This window comes from Muntiacus reevesi, chromosome 3 (assembly GCF_963930625.1).
Source record: "Muntiacus reevesi chromosome 3, mMunRee1.1, whole genome shotgun sequence".
In the NCBI taxonomy this organism is placed as follows: domain Eukaryota; kingdom Metazoa; phylum Chordata; class Mammalia; order Artiodactyla; family Cervidae; genus Muntiacus; species Muntiacus reevesi.
Genome location: NC_089251.1, coordinates 247608188 through 247635675, shown reverse-complemented (window position 1 = coordinate 247635675; position 27488 = coordinate 247608188). Strand labels below are relative to the sequence as shown.

At 45.2% G+C, this 27488-nt stretch overlaps 2 protein-coding genes across 2 annotated transcripts in view; one reads left to right on the top strand and one right to left on the bottom strand.

The window, feature by feature from the left end:
- Window positions 1–11128, top strand: part of CIR1 (corepressor interacting with RBPJ, CIR1) — a 41015-nt gene extending 29887 nt beyond the window's left edge. Inside the window, 5 exon segments of the mRNA XM_065928998.1 lie at window positions 4088–4194; window positions 5589–5674; window positions 6740–7412; window positions 7415–7460; window positions 10905–11128. Of these exon segments, the coding sequence (XP_065785070.1) occupies window positions 4088–4194; window positions 5589–5674; window positions 6740–7412; window positions 7415–7460; window positions 10905–11128 (1136 nt within the window).
- Window positions 11129–17770: 6642 nt separating this feature from the next.
- On the bottom strand, window positions 17771–20201 carry SP9 (Sp9 transcription factor). Its single transcript, XM_065927916.1, has 2 exons — window positions 20181–20201; window positions 17771–19195 (listed from the first exon to the last, which is right to left on the bottom strand). Exons 1-2 carry the CDS (start codon window positions 20199–20201, stop codon window positions 17771–17773), a joined length of 1446 nt encoding a protein of 481 aa, XP_065783988.1.
- Between the last annotated feature and the right edge of the window lie 7287 nt (window positions 20202–27488).

Genomic DNA, 27488 nt, shown 5'->3' with positions numbered 1-27488 from the left:
TTCTTGAACAAATGAATAGCAATAAAGGGGGCATATGAGGAAAAATGGCTACTTTTTTTAGATTAAAAGGGATTTAAGATGTGTCATTTATACCTCAAAAAGAGAGAAGGAGAGGGAGAAAAATACTCTTATCAAAAAAGAAACAAAAATACTTGGAGGTAGTAAATAAAACAAGAATGGTAAAATATTGATAATTGTTGAAGCTGTGTGATGAGTATATAGAGCTCTTTACATTATTCTGTCTAGGTTTGACATTTTTCATTATATAAAGTTAAAATACACACACAGAACAAGAAAGAAAAAAATTGATCACCATTGTCATCACAAACAAAATTATTTTCACTCTAGGAATAGCATTTTAGTCCCAGCAAACAGTTGATGTTGTTCAGTGCCCCAGTAAACAGTAGCATCCTATAAATTAAATTAGTATATTTGGGGGAAGGAGGGCAAAGTCTTTCTAATACAGCTGTTCTTAACCTCGAGCTCAGTGCTCTCTCTTCTCCCACTGGATACCGTAAAATAGTAGAAGGTAATTCTTTTTTTGAAAGGAATGATGGATTTTGAAAGGAAGATACCTCTGTCTTAGGAAAAGCAGATGGACCTAGGTTAACAGTGAAACACAGGAAGTATCTCTGCCTTTAGCATCAGTCTTCCTCCTGTGCAGTGTGTGGCATTCACCTGGGACTACTGTCCTCTAATTGTGAAGTCAGCTATAGGGCCTTTCTCACAGCCAGCCCTTTCGATTCCTATATTATTCTCTAATAAAATACCTATTTTACTACAGATTTTTTACCTTCTGTTGCTTTTGCTTAGTTCTATAAAAATGAATGCTCTTAATGAACAAATTAAACCCTTCACAAACATAATTTTAATACAATATAATTTGCCTTCAGAGAATTTTTTTCTGTGGTATTGACTTAATGGTATTTTTCTAATAGAAAAAAGTCTGGGTCTAATCAGGACATAGAACTGCATACTATAGTCACAATCAGTATTTTGATGCTTACCCACATATCATAGCAAAGCAAATTTGCCAAATTAATGAATGCTGAAAACAGTTTCTTCCATGGACCTGCTTTTCTAATTTGGAACACTGGTTTTCAGGCTATGGAGGGTTAACCCAGCCTGGCTGAAGTGATCTAGAAAGGATCCCTCACAAATCTACATTTTAAAACAAATGCCCTTTTTTCTTGGAGAAGGAAATGGCAACCCACTCCAGTATTCTTGCCTAGAGAATCCTGTGGACAGAGGAGCCTGGTGGGCTGCCGTCTACGGGGTCGCACAGAGTCGGACACTACTGAAGCGACTTAGCAGCAGCAGCAGCAGCCCTTTTTTCTGAGTTCTCTAGAATCATTCTGCCATAGCAAATTTAAGAGCAAACCAAACATTCCTAAACCCCAGCTACATGTATAATTTAAATTATTAAGGTATCCAAAAAAAGCAATCATTTTGCATTTGAACATGTTTATAAAATCTGCCTTTTTAACATATCTGTATAATCTATTATATCAATTAAATTTTGAGCTCTCAGCTGGAGCCATGTCTGTCAGTTTAACTCTACCTAGCCACTATCACAATAACATGAAAGTATAAAGATATCTTGCTAACTATATCTTAGTTAAACTTGATATGTCACATCTTTTAAACTAGAACTTGTGATGATGGAAGGAGAAAGTTTAAGTACCAAATGAAGTGAATAAGTCTGGGTTTTGAAAAATGTTACTATCAAGAGCATTTTTTGTAAAAAAAAAAAAAAAATATATATATATATATATATATATATATATATATATATATATAAAATAATCCTAAATGGTTATAGCTACTGACAAAAAGATCGTTATTTATTGAGTACTGTTTGTTAATTCTTCACTAATCACTGTATTTAGAGTCATACAGTGTGAAAGTATGTGCTAAGCACATATACTATAAAATCTCAGTTAAGATTTTGGAGAAATATAAGTGGTGGAAGAGTAATGTTTGTTTCATAGTCTGTATAATCTCTGTCAGCCTGAGGAAAAAGAGATCATTTTCTTGAAGTGGTTGGAAGTACTATAATAAAAAAATTTAAACCATGTTTTCTAATACATTTTATTAAAATTACCCATCTTTTGATGAAAACTGATGAAATCAGTACCCTCTCATCATAATGGCCAAGGCTCTTTAGCCCTTCACTGGAGTGCTTTTTATCCTAATTCTTAACATGTTTGCTTTCTGAATTCATTTAACATCTAAAAAGTTGTTGACAAAGAAATGTAGTTTTGACACTTCAGGAAAGACATTTTCTACTTTATCAAATTATGTTTCTACTTGTGAAATTTGAGAAGGCACCAAAGTGAACACTCTATAATTAATTTAAAGCTATTAGCACTTCAATGCATTTAGAGGCAATCCATACTAATATTTAAAATTCAGTTTTTTACTTAACATCTTATTATCAATATTATCAACCAAATTGAATAATTTTTCTTAAAGTCATTAAAGTAATCCACAGGAACTAATTGTATAAAAGAAACAAAAAATCGTGTTGTTTTAAAATGAAATATATCAGTCAAAGGTACTGCTTTATGATGTTTTTGTTTTCAATAAATAAGGGTTTTTCCCCCAATAAATTAAAGCATCACATTATTAATACTTCCCATACTCCAATAATAGGAGGTTTTTCTAATTATCTCCCTAATACCTATAGGCAACTTTCAATTGTTTTTGCTAATATGACTAGAATGATAAAGCCCAGAGTCCAATAAGAGTTAGTGACCTACACCTGAACTTGTCTGACCAAACTTTTTACCAGAAATGCTACTGACAAGAGAACAGATTTAAATTGTATTGCCTATTTCCTTTTGTTTTTTATGGTAACATGTAAGTGAGCGTGCAAATAAGTATCAGTAGTTAAAAGACCAATAGAGCAGTTAAAAGAATAAAGAAATTAGATGACATATTCAGTCAGCAAACTAGAATATCAGTTTCTGACTGTTTCTCCATCCTCCCAACTTCCCGTATGAATTCCTTGTTGGCAGGAATGTCCTATTCTTCCCTGTATTCCAGATACATTGCCCAGTGTAGTTCATTGGAGCCAATGTAATGATTTAGGCCAGAAACTTAAAAACCTTTCATGAAATGTCATTATTTACTACTGGCAGCGAAAACAAAGTGAAACTGGAATATGCAAAAGAAGGAGGAAAGAGTCTCTCTTATCTTACATAAATAATATAATGTTTGACGGAAGAGTACAGATGTTTAAAATTTTTTTTTATTTTTAATTATGCCTGTGTTTAGCCCATATTTTGTCTTTAGAGCATATTATGTTATCAAAACGAGCTCACTTTTCAAAAAGTTTGGGGATTTTGCTAAAGTGCAAACAACAGCTTATAGAAAATATAACACATACACACACATAACCAGCGTAAAACTGCTTGTCACCAACCCCAAACTAATGACTAGAAGCTTCAAACTCTGGGTATGTATATGTGCAAGATTATAACTAAAGTACTTGATGGTTGCTGATAGCGTGTGTGTGTGTGTGTGTGTGTGTGTGTGTGTGTGTGTGTGTGTGTGTGTGTGTGTGTGTGTGTGTGTGTGTGTGTGTATGAGTTAGCAACCACATGGCAATGAATTCAGTATTGGTATTTGATAAATAAGGATTAGAAATTTTGAATTGGAAACTAGAATAATAAATTGCTCATGTACCTTTAAAAGTATCTCTTTTTAAATTGAATTCTTACTGAGAGACTATTAAAAATTTAATTGCAAAAAAAAATTTAATTGCAGTCTTTTAATCATTTTACTTTGATTTTATACTAAAAACTACCAAGAAGATAACATTTAAGTGTATTTTTTTCACTATGACAAAGTTACATAAGAAGAGAATACCCTAGCACGTAAAGAAAAATGCAATTATTTTCTATTCTGAATCTCCAGACTGCTGTTTTAGAAAATCATATCTGATTATTTGCTCAGCAGAAGATTATTGAGTTGATTTAGCTGTGATTTTATTTAACAAAGCTTCAACTGCATTCCTACTGTGGAGTCCGAAAAAGGTAGAGAGATATAAATGATACATTCAAACTGTGATTTTTGTGAACAGGGCCATCGATGCACCCCTCGGAGCTAATAGCGGAGATGAGAAACAGTGGGTTTGCACTGAAACGAAATGTACTGGGGAGAAACTTGACCGCAAATGATCCATCACAGGTAATGATCTTTTTATCAGTAAGCTGAAAATGTCTATAAATCTAAATGTGATTGCTTGTGAATTGCTACTTAATGTTTTCCAATATGCATATATCCATAGGAAAGCAAGATAGAGTAAAGAAAATGCTTAAAATACATCTTGATTTTGCTTCTTTATTATTTTAACCTAAATGAGAAATTGTTTTTAAACCTATACTTTAATAAACAAAGCTGCTTCTTTGGGTTTTTGTGGATAAAATACCTATCTGATCTGGTGATAAGGTTGTTAACTTCTTCTTTCCTGCTAACTTACCCTGAAGTGACGTTAAACAGAACCAATGAGAAGAAGTGTATAAAAATAATGGAAAATATTTTAAACAGTTACTTGATTAAACTGTGCATAGATCCAGAAATGGTTGAGTTTAAAGGGTTGTAGATGTTCTAATATAAACCATTTATTTCATTTAATGAGGAAACTGGAGCCCACAGAAGTTAAGTGATTCCCTAAGGTCATGTGGCTTTTTAAAGACAGAGCTGACACTAAAACCCAGACTCCCACTGGCATAAACTTGTACTGCTCTGAGAGAGTCACATTCCATCTCAAACATTGCTAGGGATTGTACGTACAACCTATCTACTGTGTATAAAGGGAAGTGAAATGTTAGTCGCAGTCGTGTCCTAATCTTTGCAATCCCATGAACTGTAGCCCACCAGGCTGCTCGGTCAGTGGGATTCTCCAGGCAAAAATACTGGAGTGGGTTGCTGTTCCCCTCTCCAGGAGATCTTCCCCACCCAAGGATCAAACCCCAGTCTTCCCCATTACAGGCAGATTCTTTACCTGAGAATACCAGAGAGCTCTGAGCCACCAGAGAAGCCCATTTATTATGTATATGTACTGTTTATATATTTAATAATGTACTGTTGAAATTATAAAGGCAAAAAGTGTGGGTGTTTTGACCTTCCTGTAAAGTTTGTGATCTTCCTGGGTTTTATGTTTCATTAAATTAGAAAGAAAATATTTAAACCCAGAAGTGTTTAAATTCAAATTTAAGAGAGAATTGTAAAGCAATTATCCTCCAATTATAAATAAATTTTTAAAAAATAAAAACGGAGAAAGGTTAAAAAAAAATAAAAACGAGAGAGAGTAGAAGCCATGCTTTAAACATTTTGTCTGTGTTTCTCTATCGTCCTCTCCTGATAAAGCAGTCATCTTAATCTCTTAGGGCATTTTGATCCTCCTTGGCAGATAGACTACAAAAATTTTTGGATTCCTCTTTCCAATCCAAAATGTCATACTCATCAACAGTATGATTATAAAACTAATTTAAAACTAATATAAAACTTATTTGTAAATGATTCCTGACAACTAACTTGTTTTCTAATCTAGCAATTTTATGATGCTTTTGTTGACTTAGGAGTATGTTGCAAGCGAGGGTGAAGAAGATCCAGAAGTTGAATTTTTAAAGTCACTAACAACCAAACAAAAACAGAAACTCCTCAGGTGATTAAAAAGTGTCTGTTTAATTAATTCAACTACATTTTTTCTTATGTTTCATTTTAGTGTCATATTCAACTCTGATCCTAAGTTTAAGGTACTTAATTTATGTATCACATTGATGTATTGATTTATTCTTCAACTACAATAATATAGTTTTGTCTTTCAGGAATATGAAAATGAATGTAAGATTATATACTCAGCTTATACCACAGAGTCACTGCACTTTTCAGAAAATTTAATTTGGAAATAGATTTATTTGTAGGTTTTACTTTTCATAGTAGATTTATATATCTTTATATACAGTTTGTTCTTAGAACAATATTGTGGGCCATGTATTACTCTCTTTAATTTTGTACGATTTTATGAGGAATCCTGAAAATGCTAAAATTTAAAGTAAGTATGAATCATGTTAAACAGACTACCTCTGAATTAAAGAATCCAAGAAATGTCTGGTGAGTCCAATAGAGGGAGCTCATGTTGTTTCAATATGTGGAGTTTTGAGGATGGCTGGACAGAATCCAGTGAGGACATTTTTAAATACAGCATTTAAAAATGTAAAAATATATTGTTATTCTGAATTTCTGGAGAATATGCTCTTGAATTTTGACAGTGTAATGTTGTTTAGTATTTCCATATTTTAAAATAGTACATACATAAAATTAATGTTTCATTGATTAGAGCTTTATATTTGAGTTTGCAGTTGGTCCAGCTAATGTTACAGACCTTTCTTTATGCCACGGTGACAATTATGTTGAATACTATATAACTTCAAATTCTTATTCAGTAAAAAAAAATTTAATAGTCATTACTATAGAGGACAGTATACCTAGACAATTAATGTTTTTAATTTAAACTTATTGTGTATGTGCCTTGAATAATTTAAAAGGAAGAAAATTATTTGTTGTTTAATAAAAGTAAAGAATTTGTATTTGAACACCACTTTTATTTTTTTTTTTGAACACCACTTTTAATGTTTCTAAGAAACTGTATTGTCTATTCAAAATTTTATATTTATCAGTGAAAGGACAGACTTTTTACATAGCCTATTACTATTTTTTCTAATGACAGGAAATTAGATCGACTTGAGAAGAAAAAAAAGAAAAAGAAAAAAGATAGAAAAAAGAAAAAGCTTCAGAAGAGTAGAAGTAAACATAAAAAACATAAAAACAAGCCCTCCTCCTCCTCCTCCTCTTCCTCCTCTTCCTCCTCCTCCCCCCCCTCCTCCTCTCCACTCTCCTCCTCCTCCTCCTCCTCTAGTGACAGTTCAGAAAGCAGCAGTGAGAGTGACAGCAAAGGAAAAAAAGTACAGAAGAAGAAAAGAAAGAAAAACAAGCGTTCAGGGAATAACAACAGTGATTCTGAAGAGACAGACAAGTCTAAGAAGAGAAAACGGGATGAAGAACGTTCTTGCAGTCACAGTAACAAGGAAAAGCCTAAGTTTTTAAAACAAGAGCATTCTGGGGAGAACAGCAAATGGAGCCATTCTGATTCTGACAGAAAGCCCAGAAGCCATGACCAGAGTCCGGAGAAGAGAGCATCTGGAAGAAAGGAGAGGAGCAGCAGGAGCCAGAGCAGGGCTGAGAGGAGCAGGAGAAGCCGAAGCAGAAGTCACGGCAGTTACAAGCCGAGAGAAGTAAGGAAACGGCCGCGGCACAGTCCAAGTGAAGAGTGGGACAGAAGAAGTGACGCCAGATGCCGTGACAAAGATGCGTACAGAGGAGGGAAAGTGCATAGAGAGCATTATCGGGAGATAAACATACTCGAGTGACGCCAAAAGAATGGAGCAGAAGTAGAGAGTAGAGACTTAAACATGTGATGGTTATTGAGAATAAATATCTCCACTTCTTTCTTGAATACCTTTAGCAAGGGCTAAATTGTATACTGTCGTCTTTCTTATACGAAGCTCTGTTTTAATTTTTCATCTCTGTAAACTTCCATCAAGTACAAAACTACATGAATCCCATAAGAATAAACTTTGCAAATATTTGTAAGTAATCTATTTGGAGGCTGTAAAAATATATTCTGTTGACACATGTTTCTTGTACCCTATACTGAAATAAAAACCCCTTATTACTCTGACATTTTCATCATTAAAAGAATGACAGTACATTGAATGGATATAGTTTAATTATTTTTTTCAATTCACATTTATTACTTTTAAGATTTGAATTTACTTGAAGCCAAGTGTAATCACTGTAGAAATTCCCTGGTATGAATTAAGTAATGAATTGATCAGTATTACTTTTTAAGACTTTAAACTCCTTTCAGTTGTTTTGCTCTAGGGTAAGAAGCTAGTTACATTTGGATGATGTGTTAATTTTCTATGCTGTCTTAACAAATTACCTCAGTCAACACAAATACAGTTCTGGAGATCAGAAGTGTGAAATGGGTCTCACTGAGATAAAATCAAGGTGTCAGCAGAGTTGGTTCGCTCTGGAGGCTCTAGGAAAAATCTGCTTGACTTTTCCAGATTCCAGAGGCCACCTGCATTCCTTGGCTCCTGGCCCCTTTCTTCTGTCTTCAAAACTAACAAAATCGAGTCAAATTCTTACACCTAATTGCTCTGACACTTTGACATTCTGCATTGTTTTCTACTTTTGGGGACCCTTGTGATTACATTGGGCCTGTCAGGAGACTGGGATAATCACCGTATTTCAAAATCAGCTGATTAGCAACCTTCATTCTGTCAGGAACTTTAATTCCCCTTTGCCATGTAGCCTAACATCTTCACAGGTTCCGGGTTAGGACTGCTGTGTCATTAAGGGACCATTATTCTACCTAGGACAGATGGCCTTTCAACTACTGACATTCAGCCATTACACAGTTTACTTCTAAAGGTTAAGCATTTATTGTCATGAATTAGTAAACTATTTAGATATATTTCATAAGTATAGGTATGTGTGACATACATAAATTTAGCTATAAATTTCGTCTTGCGTTTCAAAGTGTATGGTAAAGGAGAACTGTAGAAAAAATCATTTAGTTCAAATTACAAGTAACATGCAATTCAAAAAAAATACATACTAACCATCACATACACAAGTATTACTATGGTTCCACATTTTAAAAACACCTTGTTTTAATACAGTACAAATACTCATTAGTTCAGATGGTTTTGAGAATTGGCAGTCCTAGTTTCATAAATTTTATAAGAAAGTAATTTAGAAGAATTACTGTAAGACTGTGTATCTGGTGTGTGTGTGTGTGTGTGTATCTTTCTCTTATATATGCACACACAGATGTCCTCTGATTTACAAGCAGCTAACTGAAGGCATAAAGCAACTCTTTGATTATTTACATTTTTAAGAGTTGGGAGAGGAGAACTTGAATTCCTCCTCCTGTACTCTTCAGTAACTTACTGTGCACCTCAAAGATCCCCTTCCTTCTTCATTTAAAAAAAGAAAGCATGCATTTGAGATTGATAAAGACTGCTAATTTACACCTTGAGTTCATCAGTGTCGCACTGATTATTTCCTATGTTATGCCTTTTTAGACTTTATAATTTTGATAATGTTAAAACCTATGCAATACTTACTGCCTTCAAGGATTTCTGAACCTGTAGTGTTCATGAAGGGAAATGTTGAAATGCATCCTGTAATTAAAATGAATTAAACACATTATCATTTAACACACAAAAGTGTGGTCCCCTTTTAACTTGAAGGTGGCCTCATGGATTTTTTAAATCTCTGGCTAACTTATCCTTCACTGTTTGAGAAACTATAAAACAGTACCAGTACCCCCAATATTCTTATCAACCCAACGGTGAGAAAAATTCACATGTAGTTATAGAAAATGTTGGTTTGCTGTTTGACTTTCAGACTTGGTCACCCAAGGGTACCAGACAGCCCCAAGGCGCTAGCATTCCCACTTGGGAAACTTAAAAACTGAAGGGAGACATTTTCACGTATAATCTTAACATGGTAACAGTTCTAAAGAGGCTCACCTGACTTGTTCTGCATATTCTAATGTAACGGCAAAAGCAATTGAAAGTGATTTTTTAAATGTTAAGCATCTTGTTATCCTTTTGCTTTTGAAGTACAGGTAAAAACCAGAGACAAGGCTCATAATAGAAAGTATGTCTAGTTGAATGTGTAGAGGTTTCCCTAAGTACTAACTCCAAAAAAGAATCCTCCAAGTTTAATGTGTATGATTCGAGAACAAAAGTCCTCAACAGTAACCTTTTTTTTTTTTAGAAAACCACAGGAAAAGTCTGGTGATAAGTCATTCTTCCGACCCTTAATAGAGAAATTCTTTTCAAGAAATCTGGATGTACCTAGTGACATTTCTAATTTGTCCAATGGCCTGACATAGCACAGGCTAACTTCGGAGACTTTATTGAGGTCTCTCCCTCCCCTTTCCCTGGCTTAACATTTAACGTTATTTAACACTAGCAAATTAATTCCTGCAGGAGGTGCTGTCGATTTACAAATGGTCAGGCATGATCAGATTACTAGGTTAGGACTTGTTTATTTATCTGAATGTGGTAAGTTAGTCATCATTTAATTTAACAAATGTACCAGAATAGGCAAGGTTGCTGCAGCATAGCAGCAGGTTTCTGCTTACCTTGCAGTGGGAAATGGAGATCTTGCTTTGTATCATACGGTTTTAATCTGAAAGTTTTTTATCTGAAAGGCTTGGCGAGACCTTCCTTGCTGTTCTTCCAGGAGATGGCTTGCTGACAGTGAATCACTCAGTCGGTGCTGTTCAGAGCTCGGCGTTTCCCATTTTTAATCACCAAATATTTACTGTTTCAGCTTTGACTCTCATCAAAGATTTTAAAATACACCTAAGCCATTTCACTTTCCTCCTTAGGAAACGACCACTGGGCTGAGGTGCCCTGGAGGAGGCCAGTCTGCAAGGCCGCACCCTCCACACCATGTGCTTAATAAGATCTGGGAGAAAGCTGCATTTTAGCTTCAGTAGCTGAGGAGTATTAAGAAATCTTATTTCGATTTTCTGAAAAGAAACCCTAGATAGTTACCACTTGAAAAGAGATAAAGGCATGCAATAGCTGCTGGTCTTGGGAGCGGGTTTTTCAGATCAAAAAGGAGAAATGCTTTTTAAAAGTTGTGAGCAACAACTAAGACGGAGGGAACTATAAGGTTTGGGAGATGCAATGGCAACCCAGAACTGGTGAATCTCCTCAAACTCGGTTCCTGCCGACAGAAGCGGAAACAGATCCTCATCCTATACCCCCTTTCTCCTTTCTTCACGCCACACTTAACACCCTCAGAATATAACTTAATAGTGAAGCGGGGTGAAACGCAGGAAACGTCTTGGAACGGAAAGAAATGCACATTCTGGCCCAAACTGCCCGTGAGTCGCCTTTCCCTGGCTCGTAGACACGGAAAACCCCAGTCCTTTCGGTCTGACGGTCCTCCAGATGCGGTGGGCAGAAGCGGAGGTCCGGAGGCTTGGGTGCTGACCGGATCGTGGCTTCCAAGCACCTCGCCTTAGACTGAAAGGAGGCCAGATGGGGGCTGGAGCCGGGGGCTGGAGTGAGTCCCGAGCTGGCTTGCTCTTCACATCCTCAGAGGCGACTCCACCCCTGCGCACCTTGATGCTTTCCTAGACACGCGTATGGCAACCTGAACGTACCTCAAACCCAGACGAAAGCCTGATTATTAGGGGACCCGTCTCCCTCCTAGAATAAGCGAAGAGGCCGCTGGACTACCCACTGACAACGTGTAACAGGAAAGGATGCGGGCTAACTCGCAGCACCGGTCCTCCTCCCCATCCCCGACCCCACCGGTGGCCCACTCAGAAATTCCAGGCTGTGGGCCAGGGGAGCTGCGCCCTTGGGGACCAGGGCGCCAGGGCCGCCACGCGCCCTCGCCTGCCAGTTCCTGCCTAAGCTCGCCCGGCCTCCCGCGCGTTTCTCCTCTGCAGGTCGGAGAGGGGACTTCGCTAGTTAGGAAAGCGAGCGAATATCTCTTGTCTCTTGGGCTCCACAGGTGAAGAGGGCGCTTTGGGACGCTGTTGCTAATCTCTCACTCCCAGGGCAAAAATGAAAATGTTGACTCTCGCCAGCAATCTACAAGCAGAAAACAGATCGCGGTTGCCGAGCGGAGGGGTGGGCGGTGGAGCGGGTTGGGGGGTGGAGAGGGGACTTATCAGTCTGCATTTTTTAAATAAATAGATCTCCCAGAAATGGTTGGATGTTTGCAAAACAATGTAAAATCTCTGGTATGAATTCTAAAGGAAGAGAGTGTAAGGATCTTGGAAAATCTAAAGCCTTGCTTTGCTTTCCCGGGTCCTTGAGAACAGGCCCTGGAGGAACATGTTTCCACGGACTTGCTGAAACCTTCCCTTAACTGGAGTTGCAAACACACTGTATATATTTATATCAATAACATATAGGGTAGGCATGTCTGTATGTATTTACCTCATACATATTTCTATAAACTCCAGCGTCTGGAAAGGGTGGGGGTAAATAACACTGAACGGTTAAAATTATGGAGAAGGGATAATAACTGATTACTAATTTGAAAGTAAATAAACAGGTGACTTTTTCAGATCAAATTCCTCCTTGGATCGTTACAATAAATATCTCTGAAGGAAGCTCTCTATTTATGTTGTCATTGATTAATTCTTCACTACCTCATTTGATTTCGATTTAGAACGATTTGATTCTAATTTAATTAGCATGTAATTTGGATGTACATAATTACTGTAATTATGACATTCAGGTAAGGCAGCTTTAGGCTGAAAGGCAATTTCAAATTTTCTAGCAACCTACTTTGTACTTGGAAATGGACAAGGACTTTGCGCCCTGCTATCCAAGTAGTAATTAGCACATCTTTGAAATAGGCAGTGCGGCGGGATTTGTATTAAAACAGCAAATACAAACCCAGCCGAGGTACCCGCCGCAAAGGTGGCTGAGAGTTCCGGGAAACGCACGGCGTTTCCCTGGCGCGAGATCAGGGAGCCCGGCGCCCCGTCCGGCTTTATCTGCTGCGGGCTCCGGCGCCTCTGCGGCCTTGGGTGCGGGATTTGGAGGTGTAGCTTTTAAGATTAAAATACAATAAACGTGCGCGGAGGGTGGGGGACAAGAAAGGAGGGGAAGAGCCATTGCACGACGTCTGAAGACGAGGGGTGGGGTAGTGGACTTGAAAGAGGAGGGAAAGGGGCGGCGGGGGGACGGCGAGACGCAGAGTGGAGAGAAAATTGGTCAACGCCCCCAAGTGTTATCCGATTTTAGATTTGGGTTTCCAAGGGAAAAGGCGGGGGCAAAAGGGATCAGTTCGCGCCGCCGGGCAGTGCAGATCCTTCGCAAGGAGCTGGGAGGAGGGGTTTCGGGACTTCTGGCAGCCCTCGGAGACCCTGCCCGCCCCGCCGTGTCCCGGCCTACCCAGTAGCCCCCAGCACTCGACTCCGGCGGGACGGCGCCTGGAAGACAGCGGCGAGGCAGGAGACTGCTTCGGCCATCCCCGGATCGGGGCTGGAGAAGGTGCGGGTCCCTTGCTTCTCTCCCCTTCACAGGGGGTCTGGGGACATGGGACGATCTGCTTGCGTGCTTTAATCAGCTTGGTTTGGTCGGTCCAGGCCAGGGTCGTTGGGCGGGGGCGCTGCGCCCACGGCCGGGTCCCCAGGCCGGCTCCAAATCGCCGCCGACAGCGCCCAGAGTGCTCAACTCCAAGTTGGAAGACCCTGAAGTTGCCTTGAAAGAAATATGAAATACGCCAATTCTAAGACTAGGGCCAAGCAGGGCGTTATTTTATTTGTTTGGATTTTCAGTTACCACATCTCAGAAAAAACTTCCTTGTCTGGAGCAATAATACCGGCCGTTACTAAGTAGTGCTCCCCAGTAGCGGGGTTTGTCTTCCCCGGAAGACAAAAACTCGCTTTTCTTTGCTGGATTCGCTCAGTCGTTGCAGCTCGCTGCAAACGCAGACTCCCCGCTCTCGAAGCGGCGAGCGAGGGCGGATAGTGCGGCCTTCCCGAACCCGAGCTCTAGATGGCGCCAGAGAGCCGCACTCGGCAAGCTCCTCTTAAAGGAATCAAGAGCGACTGTCAAACATAAAAGCAAATCAGAGTTTTCAGTTTTTTAATGTGTTAAGAATGTTATTCCTTAAGAAAATTTGTAGCTAAATTATTCTCACTTAAAATAAACACTTAGTATACCAATTACACAAATGGGCGGGATTTATGTAAGATTTACTTCATCTGCATTTTTGTCGTGGGAAAGAGCCTTGGCGAATACAGATAATAGATGCAAATAAGATTAGAGTTAAAATAAATAAAGTTTCCATCTGAATAAAAAGAAATTCAATTTTACACGACTTATAACGATTTGACGGAATGTCCAGACAAGCCGCTCAGGTGCACCATCTAAAATCGCGTCAAAATAATGTTTTCCCTCCTGAAGAAGAGAAAAATCTCTCTTTTCTTTCTCTTTTTCTTTCTTTCTCGGCACCGCCCCCCCCAATCAGGTAGAATTCGATTCACTCGAAGGGTTAAAAAAAAAAAAGTAAATAAAGCCAGAAAAGGCAGAACTCGGCGGGAGGGTGTGGATTGAGGCTGGTTGAGAGAAGGGCCGAGGAAAACTTGGTCTTCGTTCCTCTCCTGCGCAGGAAGAGAAGCTACAGCGCAGGAAATACTTGGAGACACCGGCTGAAACGAAATCGAATTTCCTCTCACCCGGGACTGAGAGGACTCAGGGCCCCTGCCTGCGCCCCCAACCCCACACCAGCCTCCGAGCTGCGGCCCTCGCCTGCGCCCAGACCAGAGCCGGACCCAGGAGCCCCGAGGTGGCCCTGGGGAGACGCGGCCCCACCTCGGGTGGAGACCGAACTCGTCTCGGGGTTCCTGGGCTCCCTCCCACGCCCGCCCTCCCCAGTTTGCTGGGGCCCAGCGGGTCGCCGCCAGCTCCGCTCGAGGTATCCCCGCGCCCCCAGGGCCCCCTGGGGCCGGAGGTTGGCGAAGTGGGCGGGAGTCTCCCTCGCCTGCTAGTTTGGGCTGGGGGCAGGGCCCTCTCCCTCCGCGTGCAGGTTCCGCGAGCTCCGCTCTCCCGGCTGGACGCTCACGGCCGCCCGCCGCCCGCGGTTCTGGGGAGCCGCGGTGATGGACGTCCGCTGACCCGCGGGGCACAGGCAGCGCGCAGAGGCCTTGATCACTGGGCTGCGGAGGGAGTCGCGAGGCGAGCGGGACCTGCGCGGCCAGGCCCTTTGATCTGCCTTTATTATCCACGAGAAACAAAGCTGCCTGGGGCAGACGCCCGGGCGCCCTTATTCCCCGGGAGACCCCACCACACCCTCACCTCCGCGCCGCTTACCCTCAGCCCCCCAAACACGCCAGGCACGCTCTCGACCTCCAGCTCCTCGGCCCCAAGCCCCTAGGGTGAGCGTAGCCCTGGCCAGCTTCTCCAGGCCAGGCCTGGACGAGAGGGCGCGCGGAGTGTAGCCTGGGGGCCCCGGTGATAAACTGAGCCAGAAGAGAAAATGGCCAGAGAAAAGAAACACTCGAGGAAGAGCCGGCCAGCCGAGGTTTCGGGGACGCAGGAAGGGGGAGCGGGAAGTCACCCAGCCCGAGACTCTGCAAACGCCCGCCTGGAGACCTTCGCTGTACATTTTGTCGCTACTTTGCTACTTGGCTTTTCACTGCCGTTTGAGAGGAAATTTTTGTTGACTTAATAACAACAGTTTATTTTTTTTCTCCTCTATAAAAATCAAAACATTCTTTCCAGTTCCCAAGACAATAATTATTTTAAATCTTCCCACTGCCCCACACACTGAGGCTGACTTTGCTTGTATTTTCTATTGTGAGGGGAGCCTTTTAGATATAGTTTTTATTCTGTAAATATGTACTTCATTTTCTAAATTAACATTTTTTCGAATTGCGAAATTATTTCATTTACCAATTTTCTTTTCGTTTCTCCCTATCTTTTAAACCGGGGCTGTTAAGTTGGTGGTCAGAAGACAAAGAGAGTGAAAATAATTTTCATTTCAATAATTGCCTTCTGGTCAATTTAACTGTGCCTTATTTTGAAAGAGACTGTCTAAATGAGATTCCTGTCCCAAATGTGTTCCCAGGCCTGATCCCAGCCTTTAATTATTCCTGAGTTTTTTTTTCTTCAGAATAAGACGCCGCACTGAGTAATCACAAAGAAGTCAGAGAGCATCCTTGAACCTTTTCAGAAGCAGCGCCACTGATATTCAAATAACCTGCGAGGGCCATTTGACGGCGCGGGGACCTAGGCATTTCCAATTCACTATTTGCATAGATCAGCCGTCTTTGAAAAGGAAAGGAGCAGTTGTCTTCCATAACATTAAAAAGCCTAGTTATCAAATCAAGTGCTTAGTTTGGGGGCTTTTAAAACGTTTACATTTTATCTCAGGTTGCCCTTTACCGTTTGACATGCAAATTTGGTGCAGTTAATTTAGACAATTAAAAAGATCTTCAAGGGAGCTTTGTCACGGAGAATATTTGGAGTTTTCCCCGTGGACCAGCTGAGATAAAGTTGGCCAGAACAAATGATGTCTAGGAGATTAATTAGATATTTGATAAGACATGAATCCCTAATAAGGGAATACAAGGCACAGGGGGCTGCTGTGTGCTCTAAGTCAAAATTAATAACATTTAACAAGATTTTCATTTAGGCATGAAATGTCTTTTCCGGGGTATTGACTCTAGCGATTTATTCCCTTGAGTCACCTCCCAACCGTAGAGGGTCTTGGGAGGTAAAAGACTTCTTTTTTAAAAGCTTTTTCCTTTCACTCATTGTGTCTAAATCGCTTTTTAAAAACAAACAAATCCACTGGAGTTTTGTCTGACCTCTCTGGCAGGGGTAGGCACTTCCCCAGTTAAAACTGCCAAGGATCTTTGCTTTTTCGAAGGGGTTCCAGAGTTTTAAAATGTCACCTTTTGAGAGCTGTCTCCTTAAGTAATACGACTACACCTTATAACCCCATTTAATTTATGCTGTTAATATACAAATAAATAATTCTGACTTCGCAAAAAATGTACATGTATTATGGCTTTTTATAACTCACATAAACCTTACATTGCCTAAGACTAACATTAAGGGAATTTTTCCCAACAAAAAAAGTCTACCCATGTAAAGGTTACTAGTGGGGGTGGGAGGGGTAACAGGATTAAAAAAAAAAAGAAAGTGTATTGTTCAGAGTCCTTTAATAATACCAAAATGAAAATATGGTGTCAAGATTTTCTTCATACAGATAAACGCATTTAATTTCTTTAGATGACCTTAACTTACGTGTTTGTGAGTGAAATGATAACTCAACATTTTAAATATCTTTTACATATATACTGACTTTCACAAAGTGCATCAGAAAATTAAAAAAAACTCCCTGAATTTCAGGAATTCACCAAAGTGGGGGGGAAAAAAACAAACCTCTATTCGAATGAACACTTACAAGAAAATAAAAGAGAACACAATCTTTTGAACCCTATTTATACAGATGTTATGAAATACAGAGAAACTGTCACTAGACTTCCAGTTTAATTTCTCACCTTCAGCCTTTTTTGATGCTTCCTTTTATAGGAAAAAAAAAAGTTTCACTGTAAGTAGATATCAAGCAGGACTTGGAGCATTTTATATATAATATAATCCACGCAAAGGGTCTGTTTTTATAGGTCCCGTTTGTTCTCAAATGTTCTGACAGTCCTTTGCAGGGTGGTGACTCGTTTTTGGAGAAAAGGAAAGAGAAGGGTGGAGGAAGGGGGTGGGCGGTGGGGGGAGGAGGGAACGTTTCTATGTATTGCTCTTCGCTCGAGAAGTTTGTGCGAGTGGTATGTTAGTGTGTGTGTGCACGCTTGAGTGTGCGTGCTTGTGGTTGTAGGTCTCCGGCGTGCGTGTGTCTGTGTGTGCAGTTTTTTAAAGTGTTTGTGTCGCAAGTTGGTTCGCTTTTGTTCCTGGAACACACATTCGATTCTCGTCTAGGCTCGGGCAGCAGAGGGGAGCTCCTGGCTTGGCAGGCGAGCGGCGGTCCGCGAGCCGGATGCCGCACCACCTCGCGCCGGCCCGGGGGCGGCCCGGGAGCCCCCGCCCGTCCATCCCCCGGTCGTTTGCCCTCCGAACCTCTCGCTCGCTTTCGTTGTCTACTCGCTCGCTCGCTTCCTCGCTTTCTCGCCGGATCTTTAAGAGTCGTTGGGGCCAGACGCGGCTTCCTTGCCTCCCGCCGAGGCTGCCACCGCAGCCGCAGCCGCCGCCGCCGCCGCCGCCCGGGCCGCACTGACGCCGGAGTCGTGCAGGATGAGGTCAGGGGACTCGGAGCGGGGCGTCTCCAGGTTGCTGGCGTCCGTGTCACTGTCGCTGCCCTTTTTGCCCCCGCCGCCCCCGTTGTGCGTCTTAATGTGTTTGCTCAGGTGGTCGCTGCGCATGAAGCGCTTGTTGCACACTGGACAGGCGAAGCGCTTCTCGCCCGTGTGAGTCCGCAGGTGCCGCTGCAGCTCGTCCGAGCGCGTGAAGCGCTTGCCGCAGAAGAGCCAGTTGCACACGAAGGGCCGCTCGCCCGTGTGCCAGCGCAGGTGCGCCTTCAGGTGCGACGTCTTGCCGTACACTTTGCCGCAGCCCGGGATGTGGCAGCTGTGCAGGCCCTTGCGCCGCAGGCTAGCCCCGGCCGGGCCCAGCCGCTCCGCCTCCTGGCAGTTGGGGCAGTCGCAGGTGGCGCGGCCGGAGTAGCGGCGGGCCGAGCGCGCCGAGCTCCCCCCGGCGGCGGCAGCCGCGGCGCCCGAGATCATGGCGCTGGCTGCGGCGGCCGCCACCGCGGCGCTGGAGTCCGAGTAGGAGGGCAGCACCGGCTTGAAGCCGTCCTGGGCCAGCAGGTGCTGGCTGGTGGAGAGCAAGTGCGAGGCGGCGGCGGCCGAGGAGCCGAGGCCCGTGGAGCTGAAGGCCGAGTGTGTGAGCGAGCTGAAGTCGGGGTTGTAGGTGCCGAGCTGCGAGTGCAGCGAGGCTTGGGGGGCGCCCGAGTGCAGCGAGCTCTGGAGCCCCCCAGCGGGGTTCTGCACCTCCAGCCACGAGCCCGGGCTGCTGTGCACGTCCCACCACGACGACGCAGCGCCGTTGGTCACCTCGCCCGCCGCCAGCGTCGAGTGGAAGCCTGACTTGTACCACGACTCGTACGGGTGCGCCATGCCCACGCGCGGGTACAGGCCGTCGGCCGCCGTCGTGTGCACCTTGGAGATGAAGGCCGATTGGCCGCCCGCCTCCTGCGGGGACACGCCGGCCGCTGCCGCCGCGGCCGCCGCCGAGTTGGAGAAGAGGCCGCCGTAGTCGCTGCTGAAAGCGGACGACGTAGGGGACGTGGAGGCCAAGCAGAAGGCGCTGTTGGCTGCGCCCGAGCCTCCCGCCAGGCCGCCCGAGCCGCGGCCGCCGGTGGCCACTGCGAAGCCCGAGAGGCTGGACCCAAGGTTGCAGCTGGACGAGGAGCGCTTCCAGGGATGGAAGCCGCCCTTGGCGAAGGCGCTCGACTCCGGCAGCGTCGTCAGCGGGCTCGTGTTGCCGATCTTGTTACAGGTCGCCGCCAGCATGGCCAACGGGGTCGTTCCGAAGCGCGGCTCTTCCTAGAGTGGGTGGGGTGGGGGAGGGAGCAAGGAGGAGGAGGAGGAGGGCAGGAACAAGTGGGGGGAAGACAAAGTGCACCCGTGAGCAGCCCCGTCCCCCAGCCGCTGGTCCCGGGGCGGCGGGCGGGGGGGTCGTGGCCCCCCAACTCGCGCCTCCTCCCGGTGCGCTCGCGGAGGATGCCCCGCGCGGGGCGGAGGCGATCCCAAGAGAGAGGGTCCCGGAGCTGTAAAGTTGTTCTTCGGTGGGGTTACAAATCAAAGATGTGTCGGTTCTCCCCGCCTCAGTCGCTGCATATCCTGCCCCAAACAAGACTCAAGTCGCTCGCCTTCCGCTCGCCAGAAGCCCGCTCCTCTCAAAAGAAGCCCCCAAGTCTCCCTCCGGGATGAAGCGCGGAGGTTAACATATCGACAGCAAACACCAGGTGAGGGCAGAGGCGGCCGGAACAGCGGCCGGGGTGGGGGAAACTTGGGGCACTGCTCCCAAGGGTGGCTGCGACTTCATTCTTTTTAATAGAAAACGTTTTAAATGTTTACATACACACACACGAAGACAAGAATCCGAGCAGAAGAGACCCCCGCGATGGATTTCAGTCATAGACGAACTAGGGAGCCGCAGAAGTGTAAATGTTAACGTGACTACATGGTCTGCAAAACGATTAAGACTGTTTTCTGGAAACACTGCTGTCGCGTAATTGCAACAATCCCCTAAGCAAGGGGGGGAGGGTGGGATATAAATCACGCGGGGAAGAAAGGGAACCTCTAAAACCAAATATTGAAAGGACTTGCTTAACAAATCCTTTTCTTTCAAAGGCACCTCCTGGATTCCAATAATTTGGAAAGAAACAGTCCCAGAAATGTGGGAAGTGCTCAAAGAAGCTGAGGCTGCAGTCGGGCAGCAACAGTTTCTCCAGAGCCGCCAACCTGGAGAAGCCATAACGAAAAATTACTCCTGTTAAAACAAGCAAATACCGCACTTTCGACTTACCCCAAGTATAGACGTGGCCATAGCAGGTCCCTGGGTGGCGTGGCGGGGCCTGGAGCGAGGCTGAGCCTGGCGGCTACTCGGAAAAACTATTCGGGTTCCGCGCGGCTCCCGCGTCCCCGCGCTCGCGCCGAGCGGACTCCGGGCTCCCGCCGGCTAAACTCAGCCTAAGTGCGAGGAGCACCCGCTTTGAAGTGCCGCTGGCTGCGCTTCTTACCCAATGAGGGCGCAGGCAGAGCAGACGGGAGCTGCCCAGCAGCCAATCAGACGCGCCGAGGGGCCCAAGCCCGGGCTCCCGGCGCGTGCCAGTCACCGCGGTTAGCTGGGTGGGGGGCGGGGGCGGTCGCCGGCTAGGGACTGAAGAAATTACAGCGCAATTAAAAATTTACACTCACTCACCAAGCCAGGTTTAAGTACCGTTGAGACCGAGTCACAAGCTTCCCCACCTCCCCCCTCCCCCCCGCTGCGACCTCCCTGAGATGATGCAAGTTAGGACTGACAGTCCTCGACTCTCCACTTGTGGGAAAGGAGACAGGAGGGGAGGGGGCGCCGAGGCGGAGGCCACACGAGCAAGGCCCAAGTAGAGATGAAAATGTCAACGCTCACTTTGTGTATCCAGGCTCTCGCCTGCGGAGCACAACTTCAGCTGGAATCCATCATTCTCGCTCGCGATTGTATTATTGTCGCTTGTCTACCTGGTTCCAGATTCCCAGTGGATTCAGTTTTACTCTGAGTCACATTGAGGAGAAGGGGTGAAGGGACAGCTCCTCCGAAAGGATAGAAATAGGCCTCTTCGTCTAGGTCTACACCCACAGACTTGTTGGGAGGGACTGGAGCCTGCCGCATCCCGCCATTTCCCCTAGCGGTCTATGTGACTTCTTAATTGTCGCTCTGGCCTCTGACCCAGTGGGTAATACAAGTGCCACTCACACCCGAAGCTGCAAGTGGTAATTGAGGGCACCCTTTGTACCGTTTGCCAGAGGCTAGATACCAGGTTAACCCAGTTGTCAAATATGACTAAACAGTGGGACGTGCTGATTATCTGCCGGGTTTCGCTGGGGGCTGGCGTGGGGGTGGGAGACATCAGCCCATACAACACGCTCCACGAAGCCGCTTATTTTCACAATGCAACGACTTTGGAAACAGAGATCGGCGCGAGCCGCGTCCGCCCCCCACCGCCACCCCCGCTGAAGCTGCAGCTTGCTCGGCTGTTTGTTTAACCCGGTGAAGATTTGCATGTCACGTTTCAGCCCGGAATCGAGTTTCTTGCCCCAGCTCCAACCCCCTCAGACTCCAGGCTGCCTGGGCCTAGAGGCTCCTCTGAAGGGCAAGGACGCCGGGTTGAGGGGTGGGCTTGCCCCTAGCTCCCTGCTTTCCTGGACGTGCTCAGGGAGCTTCTCCCCCGGACCTCTGTCCGCGAGTACCAGGGACGAGGCCACACGTGGGCGCCTCCACATTTTGCAAGCTGGAAGCATCTTAAAGTCCTCTTCGGATCCTGTCGTGTGAGAAGACACGTCCTCAGACAACTAACTACGCTCCTGGAGCCCCTCAGTACCCACTGAGGTGGTTTTGTTTTGTTTTTTCTTTCTGGGTCTCCTCCTCTTTTTCTTCAGGGTAGCCAGGAGCAGCTTTTGAATCAGAAATATCAGTGCCCTCGACAGACGTGGGTACTGGTTTTAATGTACCACATTTCCCCCTGCAAACCCACATCCTGCTCTAAAAGACATTTTAAGCCACGAACCTCAACAGCTTGGGTGCAAAAGAGGAGTTGTTGCGGAGGGGGAGCATACAGTACCTCTTGACCCAAAAAGTGCGACCACCGTGGCTCATATCTTGGCCCTGAGATGGAGCCTGCGTGCATCCTGGAGAAGACTATCTGGGTTGCTTTCTTTGCTTTTCGTTAGAATATCTTGGCTCAAATGCACCCCGCCCCCCCCACTTAGGTCTAAGGTGGCGAAAAGGCCGAGGAAAGTACGACAGAGAAAAGGAGAGAAGGGGGAGAGAGTGAGAAGACCTGCGCGGCTCTAATGAAGCTTTGTGTCCTGGGGATTGTGATAGAAATTGGCGGGGGAGAGGGGTAGGGGGGAGTGTGGAAAGCCCCGGGGACTCGGCGTGGAGGGGTAAGGCGGCATCCTAGCAGCCTGGAAGAACCAGAAAGCCCGGCAGGGGGACCCGGGAGCCCTTCCCAACAGGTGACTTCTGCCCTGGGAGAGCAGACTGGTGTTCGGCTTCCCGTAGAGTCTTCGCGTCGATTTACTAATAGAGGGATTGTTAAGTGGCAGCGAGGCGTTGCCGACTCACCCAGTGCAGCCCCGGGAGGAGAAGCGCGGAGGTTCCCCCCAGCCACCTCCTCCCCCACCCCCAACACACCCTCTCTTTAAGGAAACCTGACAAACTGATAAGACAATCCAAAAAGCCACTTAGCACTGGTGACATTTTCGAGTCAACCGTTTAAAACAATTCACGCTGGCACCTCTCCGGGCGCCCGGGTTGCCTTCTTCTTCTCCTCTTCCTCCCTTCTCCTCCCCTCCCCCTCCCTCCGTTTTCAGCGTAGTTCCAGCTGTCAGACTCTACGTGGGCACTCGGATATTCTTTAGATACACATCACAGGATCATAATAAAAGTTAGAAAATCTTCCAGATGATCGCAGGTAGACGCCTTCAACTTTAAGGTGGGGTGCCCAAGGAAATCTTTCAGAAGTCCAGTTGTTTTTTTTTTTTCCCGTGTGACTGATTTTTTTCATCCTCTAAAAAATCTAGTTTTTAAACAAAGATCAATGTGTTATGCTGAAGTGTTGAGCTGACTGTTAAAACATTTGGGGAAATAATGACAATGTAACAAAGGCCTGGTTTGGAGTGAATCATCACCCTTTTAAAAGTTAAAGCAATTTTCAGGAGAATAGCTTTCAGCAAACGCTTTACATTATTCAAAACGGCCAAATAATGCTCTATTATAGCGCCTGAATGCTGCCAGTCAGCCCCTAAGTGCAATTTGTGCAAAGGCCCCGGTGCCTTATCTCCACTTCTTTATAAAGAGGTGAATATAAAACAATTTCTTCCAAACCCAGACAGAGAGCACGAAAATTGCTTCCCTTTCTGCAATCAGGGCAATTTAACTGGAGTGCAATTAGCACTATTAAATGTCGATTCTGCATAAACAAATCTGACTGAGCAGCGAAAGTGGGGTGAGAACCTCATATACACTGAAACTGATTTTTTAAAATTATGTATCCGGGTCCTTCACAATTGATCCGTGACGTTTTCATCTTGGAATATATTTACATCGTAAATACGGTATGGTTAAATCAACATAATTTTTTTTTTTTTTTTGCAAAATAAAATTTCAATAGGAATCCTAATAAAGAAGAATAGGGTAATTAAAGGGAAGAGTTCACTTCCTTTGAACAAATATTGTTTCCCCCATCTTGCCTCTCCTGAGAGCTTCGATCTGAGCAACTGCTCAAGTTGCTGCGTTGAGGAGGCAAAGCCGGGGAAACAATTCCGTCATTAGCGCGGATCCGAAGGATTGGAGCTGCTACGCCACAGGGAGGAAAAAAAAAAAAAAATGCTTCTCCCTGATGCAGCGGGAGATGGGAGAGGACCAGTTATGTTCTGAATAACTCGAAATATTAGGTGGATACCCAGTCTCGCAAGAGCTTTAGCCAGTCGCAGAGTTGAGCTGCGGATATATGGCACGGGGGTGGGGTGGGGTGAGGTGAGGTGGAGTTGGGGAGACTTGAGGATGTGGGCGGGAGCGGAGGCGTCGAGGGAGGAGGAACAGAAGGTTCTTGCCCCGGCCCTGCTGGCTGCTGTCAAAGCCTTGGCCACCCGAACCAGGATGGCCAGGGGCAGGAGAGGGCCCGGAGAGGAGCCCTTTAAAAAGCATTTATCTGACCTGTCCTCCTCTCGCACGCTTTATTTATTTGCTTAGCCACCAGGCTCCCTTTCTGAATAATATGCGCAATTAATTATGCTTTTCATTTGCATGATCTACACTACAGCAGTGATTATCAGGTCAGCACGGTGTGGGAGTTGGGGAGATACATTAATAATGAGTTAAAAACAAAACAAACAAAAAAAAAAACCACACACACAGGGAAAGCTGCCCTTGTGTACCACAGTCACCTGCCACGAACAGGGGCTGAAGAAGCCAGTACAGAGGTAGGGTTGTTGAGTCCAATGAAGTGTTTCCTCAGTTGGAGTTTGTCAATAGTGGGTGACAATTAAATGCAGCTTTTAATTAGAAGGGAATCGTTTATCATGAACACATATCTATATTTTTAAAAGCACCAGCCTTGAGATCAACTGGATGGAGAAAATTAACTGAAAACTGAGAAACTCTACCACAACTTCCATTGAGTTTTCACTTAATATCTGTTCTATAACACCTTCATGCCATCCCAACCCTTGCAAATAAAAGAGGCAGAAAGGCTCAAGAGGCCACTGGAACTTTCATCTTTTCTCTACCTCAGAAGTGTTACTGCTCTTTAGAGATGGGAGGAGATGCAAATCCTTTTTGTCTCCAAGGTCTACTGGAGAAACTGAAAACCCTTAGTCTATTAAGGACACTCCGCACCTTTGCCACACAACTAATTTTCTGCTGCTAGATGTATCTGGGCCATATATTTTAAGCCTGCCTTGATCTGTTTATCTGAGCCAAAAATGCATGAACAATTAAATGAAAGACTCTGGTGTGTCAAAGGAAGGAAGGTGTCTGTACACTGTGTGATGATTTTAATGACTGCAATTATTGGAAGATTATTCGACAAGCATCATAGATTTGTTTACTGCCTTACTTGGAAACTATGGGGGGCCTATTCACCTTGGGGTTTTACCTCCCCCCCCCAACCAACTACTACAGAGGGGTCTTAGATCTAAGCAAATGTGCCATTCATTGTTGGCTTCCTTCTTTTTTAGGGCATTTCTACCAAAATGGAACACATTTGTTGTCTCAGCCAACTCTGATGGAACCATCTTTGGAGACACTAAAGCAGTCTTTTCACATAGACCCTATGTGTTAATATTAAAAAAAAAAAAAAAAAAAAAACCCACAGGCCAGGGAATTCTGGTCATTCATCAGCTTTTCCTTGCCAGTGTATTAGTTTCCTCAGTTTTATACTTTCACAGGCAGCCTTTGAGGAGACTTCCAACTCTCCTTCCTCCATCCAGGGTTTACAGGAGGCACAACTGCAAGTTATGAAACAGGACTTTAGGCTTACCTAATAGGCCTACTGGAGAAAGTTTGACTTTTCTTCCACATTGGAGAAAGTTTGGCTTTTCTCCTAACAGTGTTCCCTACCCCTCCCCGCCCCCTCCCCCGGCCGGCCAAATGATTTCCTATCACAATTCCTAATGTGGCCCTGTTAGAAATAAGTAAATAAAAAGAAGCATGACTGATAGCAGTTTGTAGGAACCAAGGAACTTCTTTGCGGTATTATATACAGACACGAGTAATGCAAATAAGGAAGATTTCTTCTCTGATCAAAGCAAAGTCATCCTGTCTAACCAATAAGTCACAGTCTGGGCTTTGCTCATTAGTGAAATTTGAAAAAAGAACAAAAAGGATAGCAAACATCCCTGGTAAGTCCCCTTTCCTCTCTCCCCTGAGGCTCTGAGACTGCTGTGGCCAGGTCATCCTAGTGCTCTTCCTGGGTCTGTATCAACCAGTCTGAAGATTAAGGTGGATTTCTGATGGAATCAAGAACCTTTCCTGTTCAGACAGGAGCCTGCAGAATTCTGCAAGTGGCAATTAGGAGCCCATTACAAGTCATTTGATTGATCAATGTACCTTAAACAATGCAAACGATTTATATGGCTGATTTATACGGAGTGGGGAAAAGAAAAGAGATGGGGGGAGGACGACTCCATATCTTCCCATTATCTCACTGTTCTGGAGAAGACCCAGGCCCAGCCTCTCTTCATCACTGCTTAGAACCACCAGAGCGATTTATTCTGAAAACTTTTCAAGCAAAGACACAGGCTCGCCTGGCTCGTTTGGTGAATGGCGAGGTGCCCATTCTTTGCCCCTTTTCTCTTCTTTCTTAGGAAGAGCTTAGAAAGACCGAGGCCGGGATTCACAGCGACGCCACTCCCCCTGCGGAGCACGCAGCCGGGAGCGGTCCCAGCTGCCGCCTTTCCCCGGGTCTGTCCCGGAGAGGGGTAGGATGACTTACAGATTTGTTTTAACGGCGTGTTGGAGAGCTGTGTGGCCTCCTAATTACGGCAGAACACAGAACCATTAGCCCTTGAAGTTTCAGGCGCGACTCCGGGAAAAGCCGCGACCCAGCTCCCCGAGTGCAGAAGACATCGGGGAGGGGGCCCTGGGGAGGGAGGGGGAACTCCTCGGAACAGAACTCCTCGCTAGAGCTGACTATTTCAGCTAATCTAAACTGGAGAAGACAAATATACAGCGGAGCCGAGGCGATCAAAGCTGGCCCCTGCCAGCTCCCTCCTCCCGCCCTCTTTCCCGCCCCGAAGTCTGTTTGTAGTTGTCTCCAGTGCTGCAGACACCGTCCGTCTTCTCACGACAAGGAGATTCCTGCCAGTTTTGTCCAGAGCCTGCGAGGAGAGGACAGACGCACTTCACACTTCCTACAGGAGAATTCCCTTTGTCTTATCTCCCCTCCCCCAGTCCGCCCTCGGCTCTGAAATGGGGGAAGAGGCAGCCGGCGGCAAGACCCTGGGCGCTGAAGGGGCGATCGTAACCGAACCCCACTTTCAACTGTGCCCCTGTAGGTCCCCTCCCCCTTTCTCCCCTTCTCTTTCCCATCTTTCTCCTCCCTTTCTCTCTCCTTCCCTTTTTCCAATCCCCTAAATGCTCTCACCACTCAAGTCTTCTTGAGGGCTCCCCGCTCCCAGAGCCTGGGCAGGCGCCGTTTATTTCCCGGCCTTAGTGGTTTGGCGGGAAAGGGCTCCGTCCTGGCTTGTCCATGGGTGTTTGGGACAAATCCTTTTTTCTGTGTCTGTACGTGGAATGGGAAGCATTACGGGTTGATCATGGAGCACAGAGGGAAGAGGGAAAAAACAGAGAAACTACACGCGCTGGGAGAGTTGCCACCTGTGTCTTTTGCAGCCAACCAGCGATGGGAGCCCAGGATATGGAAACTCTTCTAGATGGCTCATGACCTCACACACACACACACCCCTCTCCCCCCAGCTGCCCTCATCTGTTCTTTATTATCCTTACTCTTACCCTTCTGAGTTCTTCCTTGAGTTGTTTTCTTCCATTCCCCGCCCCCCTCCGCCCCTAGGACTTCCCAGGGCTCTATAGTTAAGTGAGAGACTGAGAAAGAAGGTCGGTTAAGAGTCTCAC